This window comes from Procambarus clarkii, chromosome 55, assembly GCF_040958095.1.
Source record: "Procambarus clarkii isolate CNS0578487 chromosome 55, FALCON_Pclarkii_2.0, whole genome shotgun sequence".
NCBI classification, from domain to species: Eukaryota; Metazoa; Arthropoda; class Malacostraca; order Decapoda; family Cambaridae; genus Procambarus; species Procambarus clarkii.
In genome coordinates this window covers 26,245,669-26,258,754 of record NC_091204.1, presented here as the reverse complement: position 1 = coordinate 26,258,754, position 13,086 = coordinate 26,245,669, and the positions used below count along the sequence as shown (strand labels likewise).

The following is a 13,086-nucleotide window of genomic DNA, read 5'->3' as shown; positions in this document are numbered from 1 at the left end:
TGTGCAGGCAGTATATATACAGTGTGCGGTGTGCAGGCAGTATATATACAGTGTGTGGTGTGCTGGCAGTATATATACAGTGTGTGTGGTGTGCAGGCAGTATATATACAGTGTGTGGTGTGCAGGCAGTATATATACAGTGTGCGGTGTGCAGGCAGTATATATACAGTGTGTGGTGTGCAGGCAGTATATATACAGTGTGCGGTGTGCAGGCAGTATATATACAGTGTGTGGTGTGCAAGCAGTATATATACAGTGTGCGGTGTGCAGGCAGTATATATACAGTGTGCGGTGTGCAGGCAGTATATATACAGTGTGCGGTGTGCAGGCAGTATATATACAGTGTGTGGTGTGCTGGCAGTATATATACAGTGTGTGGTGTGCAGGCAGTATATATACAGTGTGCGGTGTGCAGGCAGTATATATACAGTGTGCGGTGTGCTGGCAGTATATATACAGTGTGCGGTGTGCAGGCAGTATATATACAGTGTGCGGTGTGCAGGCAGTATATATACAGTGTGCGGTGTGCAGGCAGTTAGACCAAAATTGTATATATACAATTTGTGCTGTTAAAGGGTTAAGGTGCTATGTGCAGTTCTGAGTGTTAATACACTCACCATCACTAGGTAATGACAAAATCACGATTAATACACTCACAGTCACTAGTTAATGACAACATCATGATTAATACGCTCACTATTACTAGTTAATAATATCAATATCGCTCACCATCACTAGTTAATACATCAACATGATAAACACACACACTGGTAGTACAGTAAGAATACAATTGTCCTCACCATCATTAATGGGCAGAAGTTGTGTTTGCTATCGTCCTGGGTAGCCGAGCAGAGACTGGAAGCAGTATTACCTGTTAGGGCAAAATAAAACAAATATGAGATTTCTAGAACTAAAATTATTCCCACAAAAACATAATAAATGTTTAGGAAAATTAAATAAAAAAAATTAGATATTGTACCTTGAGCAGAAGTTGGGAGTGTGAACAAGTTTAAGGAGAGCTGGTAGGAGTAAGGAGGGTCGGCAGGAGTAAGGAGGGTGGGCAGGAGTAAAGATGATGGGCAGGAGTAAGGAGGGTGGGCAGGAGTAAAGATGGTGGGCAGGAGTAAGGAGGGCAAGGAGGGACCCTGTCCGGCATGGAGGGAAGGAGGGAGTCAGGCTATGGGTGGGTGGGCAAGCAGGGAGGCTGAAGTGGGTGTTCACCCACCTGCAAACCTGCTCATCCACCCACCTGTCCACCATCAAACCCTTCTTCCTGTCATCCATTCATCCATCCCACTTTCCTGCCAGCCATCCAGCCCACCTAGTCACCCACCCATCTGCCCGCCCACTTGCCCTGCCCACCTTCCTGCCAGGCAGCTACCCACCCAGCTCACCCACCCATCTGCCCGCCCACTTGCCCTGCCCACCTTCCTGCCAGCCATCCAGCCCACCCGCTCACCCACCTGTCTGCCCGCCCACTTGCCCTGCCCACGTTCCTGCCAGGCAGCTACCCACCCAGCTCACCCACCTGTCTGCCCGCCCACTTGTCCTGCCCACCTTCCTGCCAGGCAGCTACCCACCCATCTGCCCGCCCACTTGCCCTGCCCACCTTCCTGCCAGGCAGCTACCCACCCAGCTCACCCACCTGTCTGCCCGCCCACTTGCCCTGCCCACCTTCCTGCCAGGCAGCTACCCACCCAGCTCACCCACCTGTCTGCCCGCTCACTTGCCCTGCCCACCTTCCTGCCAGCCATCCAGCCCACCCGCTCACCCACCTGTCTGCCCGCCCACTTGCCCTGCCCACCTTCCTGCCAGGCAGCTACCCACCCAGCTCACCCACCTGTCTGCCCGCCCACTTGTCCTGCCCACCTTCCTGCCAGGCAGCTACCCACCCATCTGCCCGCCCACTTGCCCTGCCCACCTTCCTGCCAGGCAGCTACCCACCCAGCTCACCCACCTGTCTGCCCGCCCACTTGCCCTGCCCACCTTCCTGCCAGGCAGCTACCCACCCAGCTCACCCACCTGTCTGCCCGCCCACTTGCCCTGCCCACCTTCCTGCCAGGCAGCTACCCACCCAGCTCACCACCCACCCAGCACCACACACTAATTATAGTGTATGTGGAAATTCAAATCACGTTGGCTGTGATACATAAAGATTGTGAATGTTAATTTTTTTCTTCCCCGGTAAAACTCGGCTAATACGGATGTCGGGCTTAACTGGATAGGGGTCCTTCCCATATAGTCTGGATAATCGAGTTCATACAGTATATATAATATATTTTCCAGAATATATGACCTCTATCAAGCATATTCAGGTCATTTTTACATATTATTTAGCACTAATAACTAACCTTGCTTACAACTATTCTAATACTTAATTTCAAGTCCAAAACAAGGCATACATACACTTATATTATTAAACCTCTTGTCTGGAAATACTTTATATAAATCAGCCAAGCCTACTCAGGCCACACTCACTGAATGAAAGGTTTCTGATCTTTCCATATGAAAACACTCATAATAATGCCAGATTATTTTAACCATTGAGAACCCACGTAATAGTGTGCAAGAGGCAGAGGTGTAATTAACGGAGGGAAGCGCGATCACAAGTTAGGTATCCAGTGTTAGTTATGTCTTATAAGACATTCAGGTATTCATAATTAAATATCTTATGAGAAAATATATAGGATTCTGTAATGAGAAAATGTGGCTAACTCTACAGTAGACGGAAAAACACCACAATTTACATACTGAAATCACAAATTTAAATAGAATAAACCTAACAAAAAAGGTATAGAGAAGACTCTTGTAATGTGATTCATTGACCACTTGGAAATGCAAATGCATTTTACCGTCAAATAATACAACGACATACGTTAGCTTGAATTTTCATGGAGTGATTCTCATACATATTCATTCATTCACTCTCTCTCTCTCTCTCTCTCTCTCTCTCTCTCTCTCTCTCTCTCTCTCTCTCTCTCTCTCTCTCTCTCTCTCTCTCTCTCTCTCTCTCTCTCTCTCTCTCTCTCTCTCTCTCTCTCTCTCTCTCTCTCTCTCTCTCTCTCTCTCTCTCTCTCTCTCTCTCTCTCTCTCTCTCTCTCTCTCTCTCTCTCTCTCTCTCTCTCTCTCTCTCTCTCTCTCTCTCTCTCTCTCTCTCTCTCTCTCTCTCTCTCTCTCTCTCTCTCTCTCTCTCTCTCTCTCTCTCTCTCTCTCTCTCTCTCTCTCTCTCTCTCTCTCTCTCTCTCTCTCTCTCTCTCTCTCTCTCTCTCTCTCTCTCTCTCTCTCTCTCTCTCTCTCTCTCTCTCTCTCTCTCTCCTCTCTCTCTCTCTCTCTCTCTCTCTCTCTCTCTCTCTCTCTCTCTCTCTCTCTCTCTCTCTCTCTCTCTCTCTCTCTCGCTCGCTCTCTCTCTCTCTCTCTCTCCCCCTCTCCCTCTCCCTCTCCCTCTCCCTCTCACCCCCTCTCCCTCACACCCCTCTCCCTCTCCCTCTCCCTCCCTCCCTCCCTCCCTCCCTCCCTCCCTCCCTCCCTCCCTTCCTCCCTCTCTCTCTCTCTCTCTCTCTCTCTCTCTCTCTCTCTCTCTCTCTCTCTCTCTCTCTCTCTCTCTCTCTCTCTCTCTCTCTCTCTCTCTCTCTCTCTCTCTCTCTCTCTCTCTCTCTCTCTCTCTCTCTCTCTTATTAATTACAGCAATTATTATTATAATTATTATTATAATAATAATATAATTAACGACAGCCACTTGGTTTGTAAACTTAAGTTATCTAAAAGTTCCAGTTTCCCGATTGGGTTAGTGAGTCATGCTACAGGAACTAAGTTCGGGCGGCGGAGGCGGTCCACCAAGCTGCGTGGCGCCGGCCTCCGTGCACCGTGTCCGCTCCTAATGTACACGTTGTGTCAGTGAAGGCTGACTGGTCGGTGCTGGGGTGGGAGGCAGTAAGTGAGAGAGTGGGAGTATTAGTGAGAGAAGGAGGGAGGGAGAGATGCTAGGAGGTGGGCAGGGAGGCAGGCAGACAGGGAGGGGGGTGAAGGAGGGAGGGAGGTAGGGAGGCAGGGAGGCAGGTAAGGAGGGGGGTGAAGGAGGGAGTGAGAGGGAGGCAGGCAGGCAGGGAGGGAGTGACTGGGAGTTAGGCAAGGAAAGACTGGGAGGGAGGCAGAGAGAGACAGGCAGGCAGGCAGGGAAGCAGGTAGGGGGGGGGGGAAGGAGGGAGGGAGGGAGGCAGGGAGGCAGGTAGGGGGGGGGGGGGGGAAGGAGGCAGGGAGGCAGGTAGGGAGGAGGGAGGCAGGCAGGCAGGTCTGGAGGCAGGCAGCGAGGGAGGCTGGGAAGTTTATTAAACAAATCCATTTTTACTAATGAATTACAGACAGTTGAAGTACGTGACCTTGAAGCAGAGGGAGTGTGTATGGAAGGTCGGGGTGGGGGGGGTGTCGGTGGTGGGGGAGGGGGGGGGGGGGGTGTCGGTGGTGGGGGGTGTGTCGGTGGTGGGGGAGGGCCGGCTCTCTCCGATAAGCCTATCACACTCGACCCCGTTACCCAGATTTGTTTCATAAATTCAACATGTACATCATCATATATATTTTCCGTTACAGATCATGTTTAGTAATATTATTAGAATAATATAAAGTTATATAAATACTTATTTCATGAAGCCGGTCGGCCGAGCGGACAGCACGCTGGACACGTGATCCTGTGGTCCTGGGTTCGATCCCGGGCGACGGCGAGAAACAATGGGCAAAGTTTCTTTCATCCTATGCTCCTGTTACCTAGCAGTAAAATAGGTACCTGGGAGTTAGTCAGCTGTCACAAGCTGCTTCTTGGGGGTGGAGGCCTGGTCGAGGACCGGACCGCGGGGACACTAAAGCCCCGAAATCATCTCAAGATAACCTCTCAAGATGATTGTTTTTTTGTATTATATGGAAATTCTCCAGACTATCTCTGGCTGGCAGTCTACTGACCCTCCCACCAGACCGGTCTCCTGGGGGGGGCAGCAGTGAGGGTGTGGGGGGGGAGGTGCAACCGTGAGGGAGTGGGGGGGAGAGCAACAGTGAGGGTGTGGGGGGGGGGAGCAACAGTGAGGGTGTGGGGGGGGGGGAGAGCAACAGTGAGGGTGTGGGGGGGAGAGCAACAGTGAGGGTGTGTGGGGGAGAGCAACAGTGAGGGTGTGTGGGGGGAGAGCAACAGTGAGGGTGTGGGGGGGGGAGAGCAACAGTGAGGGTGTGTGGGGGAGAGCAACAGTGAGGGTGTGTGGGGGGGGAGAGCAACAGTGAGGGTGTGGGGGGGGGGAGAGCAACAGTGAGGGCGTGTGTGGGGTAGAGCAACAGTGAGGGTGTGGGGGGAGAGCAACAGTGAGGGTGTGTGGGGGGGAGAGCAACAGTGAGGGTGTGTGGGGGGGGAGAGCAACAGTGAGGGTGTGTGGGGGAGAGTAACAGTGAGGGTGTGGGGGGGAGAGCAACAGTGAGGGTGTGTGGGGGGGGGAGAGCAACAGTGAGGGTGTGTGGGAGAGCAACAGTGAGGGTGTGGGGGGGGGAGAGCAACAGTGAGGGTGTGGGGGGGGGAGAGCAACAGTGAGGTTGTGTGGGGGAGAGCAACAGTGAGGGTGTGTGTGGGGGAGAGCAACAGTGTGGGTGTGTTTGGGGGAGAGCAACAGTGAGGGTGTGGGGGGGAGAGCAACAGTGAGGGTGTGGGGGAGAGTAACAGTGAGGGTGTGTGGGGGGGAGAGCAACAGTGAGGGTGTGGGGGGGAGAGCAACAGTGAGGGTGTGTGGGGGAGAGCAACAGTGAGGGTGTGGGGGGGAGAGCAACAGTGAGGGTGTGGGGGGGAGGGCAACAGTGAGGGTGTGTGGGGGGGAGAGCAACTGTGAGGGTGTGGGGGGAGAGCAACAGTGAGGGTGTGTGGGGGAGAGCAACATGTGAGGGTGTGTGGGGGGAGAGCAACAGTGAGGGTGTGGGGGGGAGAGCAACAGTGAGGGTGTGGGGGGGAGAGGCAACAGTGAGGGTGTGTGGGGGGGAGAGCAACATGTGAGGGTGTGGGGGAGAGCAACAGTGAGGGTGTGGGGGGAGAGCAACAGTGAGGGTGTGGGGGGAGAGCAACAGTGAGGGTGTGGGGGGAGAGCAACAGTGAGGGTGTGGGGGGGAGAGCAACAGTGAGGGTGTGTCGGGGGGAGAGCAACAGTGAGGGTGTGGGGGGGAGGCAACAGTGAGGGTGTGGGGGGAGAGCAACAGTGAGGGTGTGTGGGGGGGAGAGCAACAGTGAGGGTGTGTGGGGGGAGAGCAACAGTGAGGGTGTGGGGGGAGAGCAACAGTGAGGGTGTGGGGGGGAGAGCAACATGTGAGGGTGTGGGGGGGAGAGCAACAGTGAGGGTGTGTGGGGGAGAGCAACAGTGAGGGTGTGTGGGGGGGAGATCAACAGTGAGGGTGTGTGGGGGGAGAGCAACAGTGAGGGTGTGGGGGGAGAGCAACAGTGAGGGTGTGGGGGGGAGAGCAACAGTGAGGGTGTGGGGGGGAGAGCAACAGTGAGGGTGTGGGGGGAGAGCAACAGTGAGGGTGTGGGGGGGAGAGCAACAGTGAGGGTGTGTGGGGGGAGAGCAACAGTGAGGGTGTGGGGGGGAGAGCAACAGTGAGGGTGTGTGGGGGAGAGCAACAGTGAGGGTGTGTGGGGGAGAGCAACAGTGAGGGTGTGGGGGGGAGAGCAACAGTGAGGGTGTGGGGGGGAGAGCAACAGTGAGGGTGTGTGGGGGGAGAGCAACAGTGAGGGTGTGGGGGGGAGAGCAACAGTGAGGGTGTGTGGGGGGAGAGCAACAGTGAGGGTGTGTGGGGGGAGAGCAACAGTGAGGGTGTGTGGGGGAGAGCAACAGTGAGGGTGTGGGGGGAGAGCAACAGTGAGGGTGTGTGGGGGAGAGCAACAGTGAGGGTGTGTGGGGGAGAGCAACAGTGAGGGTGTGTGGGGGAGAGCAACAGTGAGGGTGTGTGGGGGGAGAGCAACAGTGAGGGTGTGTGGGGGGAGAGCAACAGTGAGGGTGTGTGGGGGGAGAGCAACAGTGAGGGTGTGTGGGGGAGAGCAACAGTGAGGGTGTGGGGGGGAGAGCAACAGTGAGGGTGTGTGGGGGAGAGCAACAGTGAGGGTGTGTGGGGGGAGAGCAACAGTGAGGGTGTGTGGGGGGAGAGCAACAGTGAGGGTGTGGGGGGGAGAGCAACAGTGAGGGTGTGTGGGGGAGAGCAACAGTGAGGGTGTGTGGGGGGAGAGCAACAGTGAGGGTGTGTGGGGGGAGAGCAACAGTGAGGGTGTGGGGGGAGAGCAACAGTGAGGGTGTGTGGGGGGAGAGCAACAGTGAGGGTGTGGGGGGAGAGCAACAGTGAGGGTGTGGGGGGGAGAGCAACAGTGAGGGTGTGGGGGGAGAGCAACAGTGAGGGTGTGTGGGGGAGAGCAACAGTGAGGGTGTGTGGGGGAGAGCAACAGTGAGGGTGTGTGGGGGGGAGAGCAACAGTGAGGGTGTGGGGGGGAGAGCAACAGTGAGGGTGTGTGGGGGAGAGCAACAGTGAGGGTGTGTGGGGGAGAGCAACAGTGAGGGTGTGGGGGGGAGAGCAACAGTGAGGGTGTGGGGGGAGAGCAACAGTGAGGGTGTGGGGGGGAGAGCAACAGTGAGGGTGTGTGGGGGAGAGCAACAGTGAGGGTGTGGGGGGAGAGCAACAGTGAGGGTGTGTGGGGGAGAGCAACAGTGAGGGTGTGTGGGGGGAGAGCAACAGTGAGGGTGTGTGGGGGGAGAGCAACAGTGAGGGTGTGGGGGGAGAGCAACAGTGAGGGTGTGTGGGGGAGAGCAACAGTGAGGGTGTGTGGGGGAGAGCAACAGTGAGGGTGTGTGGGGGAGAGCAACAGTGAGGGTGTGGGGGGAGAGCAACAGTGAGGGTGTGTGGGGGAGAGCAACAGTGAGGGTGTGTGGGGGAGAGCAACAGTGAGGGTGTGGGGGGAGAGCAACAGTGAGGGTGTGGGGGAGAGCAACAGTGAGGGTGTGTGGGGGAGAGCAACAGTGAGGGTGTGTGGGGGGAGAGCAACAGTGAGGGTGTGTGGGGGGAGAGCAACAGTGAGGGTGTGTGGGGGAGAGCAACAGTGAGGGTGTGGGGGGGAGAGCAACAGTGAGGGTGTGTGGGGGAGAGCAACAGTGAGGGTGTGTGGGGGGGAGAGCAACAGTGAGGGTGTGGGGGGAGAGCAACAGTGAGGGTGTGTGGGGGAGAGCAACAGTGAGGGTGTGTGGGGGAGAGCAACAGTGAGGTGTGTGGGGGGAGAGCAACAGTGAGGGTGTGGGGGGGAGAGCAACAGTGAGGGTGTGTGGGGGAGAGCAACAGTGAGGGTGTGTGGGGGAGAGCAACAGTGAGGGTGTGTGGGGGGAGAGCAACAGTGAGGGTGTGGGGGGAGAGCAACAGTGAGGGTGTGTGGGGGAGAGCAACAGTGAGGGTGTGGGGGGAGAGCAACAGTGAGGGTGTGGGGGGGAGAGCAACAGTGAGGGTGTGTGGGGGAGAGCAACAGTGAGGGTGTGTGGGGGGAGAGCAACAGTGAGGGTGTGTGGGGGGAGAGCAACAGTGAGGGTGTGTGGGGGAGAGCAACAGTGAGGGTGTGTGGGGGAGAGCAACAGTGAGGGTGTGTGGGGGGAGAGCAACAGTGAGGGTGTGTGGGGGAGAGCAACAGTGAGGGTGTGTGGGGGAGAGCAACAGTGAGGGTGTGGGGGGAGAGCAACAGTGAGGGTGTGTGGGGGGAGAGCAACAGTGAGGGTGTGTGGGGGAGAGCAACAGTGAGGGTGTGTGGGGGGAGAGCAACAGTGAGGGTGTGTGGGGGGAGAGCAACAGTGAGGGTGTGTGGGGGAGAGCAACAGTGAGGGTGTGGGGGGAGAGCAACAGTGAGGGTGTGGGGGGGAGAGCAACAGTGAGGGTGTGGGGGGAGAGCAACAGTGAGGGTTGTGGGGGAGAGCAACAGTGAGGGATGTGTGGGGGGAGGAGCAACAGTGGAGGTGTGGGGGGGGAGAGCAACAGTGAGGGTGTGTGGGGGGAGAGCAACAGTGAGAGTTGTGTGGGGGAGAGCAACAGTGAGGGTGTGTGGGGGGAGGCAACAGTGAGGCTGTGGGGGGGGGGAGAGCAACAGTGAGGGAGTGGGGGGGAGAGCAACTGTGAGGGTGTGTGGGGGAGGAGCAACAGTGAGGGTGTGTGGGGGGGGAGCAACAGTGGAGGGTGTGGGGGGGGAGAGCAAACAGTGAGGGGTGTGGGGGGGAGAGCAACAGTGAGGGTGTTGGGGGAGAGCAACAGTGAGGGTGGTGGGGGGGAGAGCAACAGTGAGGTGTGTGGGGGGGAGAGCAACAGTGAGGGGTGTGTGGGGGGAGCAACAGTGAGGGTGTGTGGGGGGAGAGCAACAGTGAGGGTGTGTGGGGGGAGAGCAACAGTGAGGGTGGGGGGGGGAGAGCAACAGTGAGGGTGTGTGGGGGGAGAGCAACAGTGAGGGTGTGTGGGGGGAGAGCAACAGTGAGGGTGTGGGGGGAGAGCAACAGTGAGGGTGTGGGGGGGAGAGCAACAGTGAGGGTGTGTGGGGGAGAGCAACAGTGAGGGTGTGGGGGGGGAGAGCAACAGTGAGGGTGTGGGGGGAGAGCAACAGTGAGGGTGTGGGGGAGAGCAACAGTGAGGGTGTGTGGGGGGAGAGCAACAGTGAGGGTGTGTGGGGGGAGAGCAACAGTGAGGGTGTGGGGGGAGAGCAACAGTGAGGGTGTGGGGGGGAGAGCAACAGTGAGGGTGTGTGGGGGGAGAGCAACAGTGAGGGTGTGTGGGGGGGAGAGCAACAGTGAGGGTGTGTGGGGGGAGAGCAACAGTGAGGGTGTGGGGGGAGAGCAACAGTGAGGGTGTGTGGGGGAGAGCAACAGTGAGGGTGTGTGGGGGAGAGCAACAGTGAGGGTGTGGGGGGAGAGCAACAGTGAGGGTGTGGGGGGAGAGCAACAGTGAGGGTGTGGGGGGGAGAGCAACAGTGAGGGTGTGGGGGAGAGCAACAGTGAGGGTGTGTGGGAGAGCAACAGTGAGGTGTGTGGGGGGAGAGCAACAGTGAGGGTGTGGGGGGGAGAGCAACAGTGAGGGTGTGGGGGGGAGAGCAACAGTGAGGGTGTGGGGGAGAGCAAACAGTGAGGGTTGTGGGGGGAGAGCAACAGTGAGGGTGTGGGGGGAGAGCAACAGTGAGGGTGTGGGGGGGAGAGCAACAGTGAGGGTGTGGGGGGAGAGCAACAGTGAGGGTGTGTGGGGGAGAGCAACAGTGAGGGTGTGGGGGGAGAGCAACAGTGAGGGTGTGGGGGGGAGAGCAACAGTGAGGGTGTGGGGGGAGAGCAACAGTGAGGGTGTGGGGGGGAGAGCAACAGTGAGGGTGTGGGGGGAGAGCAACAGTGAGGGTGTGTGGGGAGAGCAACAGTGAGGGTGTGTGGGAGAGCAAAAGTGAGGATGTGTGGGGGGAGAGCAACAGTGAGGGTGTGTGGGGGGAGAGCAACAGTGAGGGTGTGGGGGGGAGAGCAACAGTGAGGGTGTGGGGGGAGAGCAACAGTGAGGGTGTGTGGGGGGAGAGCAACAGTGAGGGTGTGTGGGGGAGAGCAACAGTGAGGGTGTGTGGGGGAGAGCAACAGTGAGGGTGTGTGGGGGAGAGCAACAGTGAGGGTGTGGGGGGAGAGCAACAGTGAGGGTGTGGGGGGGAGAGCAACAGTGAGGGTGTGTGGGGGAGAGCAACAGTGAGGGTGTGTGGGGGGAGAGCAACAGTGAGGGTGTGGGGGGAGAGCAACAGTGAGGGTGTGTGGGGGGAGAGCAACAGTGAGGGTGTGTGGGGGGAGAGCAACAGTGAGGGTGTGGGGGGAGAGCAACAGTGAGGGTGTGTGGGGGGAGAGCAACAGTGAGGGTGTGTGGGGGAGAGCAACAGTGAGGTGTGTGGGGGGAGAGCAACAGTGAGGGTGTGTGGGGGGAGAGCAACAGTGAGGGTGTGTGGGGGGAGAGCAACAGTGAGGGTGTGTGGGGGGAGAGCAACAGTGAGGGTGTGTGGGGGAGAGCAACAGTGAGGGTGTGGGGGGGAGAGCAACAGTGAGGGTGTGGGGGGGAGAGCAACAGTGAGGGTGTGGGGGGAGAGCAACAGTGAGGTGTGTGGGGGGAGAGCAACAGTGAGGGTGTGTGGGGGAGAGCAACAGTGAGGGTGTGTGGGGGGAGAGCAACAGTGAGGGTGTGGGGGGAGAGCAACAGTGAGGGTGTGGGGGGAGAGCAACAGTGAGGGTGTGTGGGGGGAGAGCAACAGTGAGGGTGTGGGGGGGAGAGCAACAGTGAGGGTGTGGGGGGAGAGCAACAGTGAGGGTGTGGGGGGGAGAGCAACAGTGAGGGTGTGGGGGGAGAGCAACAGTGAGGGTGTGGGGGGGAGAGCAACAGTGAGGGTGTGTGGGGGGAGAGCAACAGTGAGGGTGTGGGGGGGAGAGCAACAGTGAGGGTGTGTGGGGGAGAGCAACAGTGAGGTGTGGGGGAGAGCAACAGTGAGGGTGTGTGGGGGGAGAGCAACAGTGAGGGTGTGTGGGGGAGAGCAACAGTGAGGGTGTGGGGGGGAGAGCAACAGTGAGGGTGTGGGGGAGAGCAACAGTGAGGGTGTGGGGGGAGAGCAACAGTGAGGGTGTGTGGGGGGAGAGCAACAGTGAGGTGTGTGAGGGGGAGAGCAACAGTGAGGGTGTGGGGGGGAGAGCAACAGTGAGGTGTGTGGGGGAGAGCAACAGTGAGGGTGTGGGGAGAGCAACAGTGAGGGTGTGTGAGGGAGAGCAACAGTGAGGGTGTGGTGGGGGAGGAGGCAACAGTGAGGGTTGTGTGGGGGGAGAGCAACAGTGAGGGTGTGTGTGGGGGGAGAGCAACAGTGAGGGTGTGTGTGGGGAGAGCAACAGTGAGGGTGTGGGGGGAGAGCAACAGTGAGGGTGTGTGGGGGAGAGCAACAGTGAGGGTGTGGTGGGGAGGAGAACAGTGAGGGTGTGGGGGGGAGAGCAACAGTGAGGGTGTGGGGGGGGAGAGCAACAGTGAGGGTGTGTGGGGGGAGAGCAACAGTGAGGGTGTGGGGGGGAGAGCAACAGTGAGGGTGTGTGGGGGAGAGCAACAGTGAGGTGTGTGGGGGAGAGCAACAGTGAGGGTGTGGGGGGGAGAGCAACAGTGAGGGTGTGGGGGGAGAGCAACAGTGAGGGTGTGGGGGGGGAGAGCAACAGTGAGGGTGTGTGGGGGGAGAGCAACAGTGAGGGTGTGTGGGGGAGAGCAACAGTGAGGGTGTGGGGGGGGAGAGCAACAGTGAGGGTGTGGTGGGGGAGAGCAACAGTGAGGGTGTGTGGGGGAGAGCAACAGTGAGGGTGTGGGGGGAGAGCAACAGTGAGGGTAGGTGGGGGGAGAGCAACAGTGAGGGTGTGGGGGGGAGAGCAACAGTGAGGGTGTGGGGGGAGAGCAACAGTGAGGGTGTGGGGGGGGAGAGCAACAGTGAGGGTGTGGGTGGGGAGAGCAACAGTGAGGGTGTAGTGGGGGGGGAGAGCAACAGTGAGGGTGTGGGGGGAGAGCAACAGTGAGGGTGTGTGGGGGAGAGCAACAGTGAGGGTTGTGGGGGGAGAGCAACAGTGAGGGTGTGGGGGGGGAGAGCAACAGTGAGGTGTGTGGGGGGGGAGCAACAGTGAGGGTGTGGGGGGGAGAGCAACAGTGAGGGTGTGGGGGGAGAGCAACAGTGAGGGTGTGGGGGGAGAGCAACAGTGAGGGTGTGTGAGGGGAGAGCAACAGTGAGGGGTGGGGGAGGAGCAACAGTGAGGGTGTGGGGGAGAGCAACAGTGAGGGTGTGTGGGGGAGAGCAACAGTGAGGGTGTGGGGGGGGAGAGCAACAGTGAGGGTGTGGGGGGAGAGCAACAGTGAGGGTGTGGGGGGGAGAGCAACAGTGAGGGTGTGGGGGGGGAGAGCAACAGTGAGGGTGTGGGGGGGAGAGCAACAGTGAGGGTGTGTGGGGGAGAGCAACAGTGAGGGTGTGGGGGGAGAGCAAACAGTGAGGGTGTGGGGGGGAGAGCAACAGTGAGGGTGTGTGGGGGGGAGAGCAAACAG

The 13,086-nt window shown here is 58.5% G+C and overlaps 2 protein-coding genes across 11 annotated transcripts in view; one reads left to right on the top strand and one right to left on the bottom strand.

The window, feature by feature from the left end:
* The window catches only part of LOC138352916 (uncharacterized), a 230,529-nt gene that overhangs the window by 46,725 nt on the left and 170,718 nt on the right, over positions 1–13,086 (bottom strand). For 4 of the 6 annotated variants that reach the window (XR_011222989.1, XR_011222988.1, XM_069305564.1 and 1 more), the window contains exon 2: positions 801–871. The exons of the other annotated variants lie outside the window; for them this stretch is intronic. Coding sequence is in view for 2 of the 4 variants with exons in the window: in XM_069305564.1 (XP_069161665.1) it covers positions 801–806 (6 nt within the window). In the remaining 2 variants the exon portion in view is untranslated. The remainder of the gene's footprint in view (positions 1–800; positions 872–13,086) is intronic. 6 annotated transcript variants of the gene reach the window in all.
* Positions 1–13,086, top strand: part of LOC123747839 (uncharacterized) — a 236,116-nt gene that overhangs the window by 169,954 nt on the left and 53,076 nt on the right. The window lies entirely within an intron of this gene.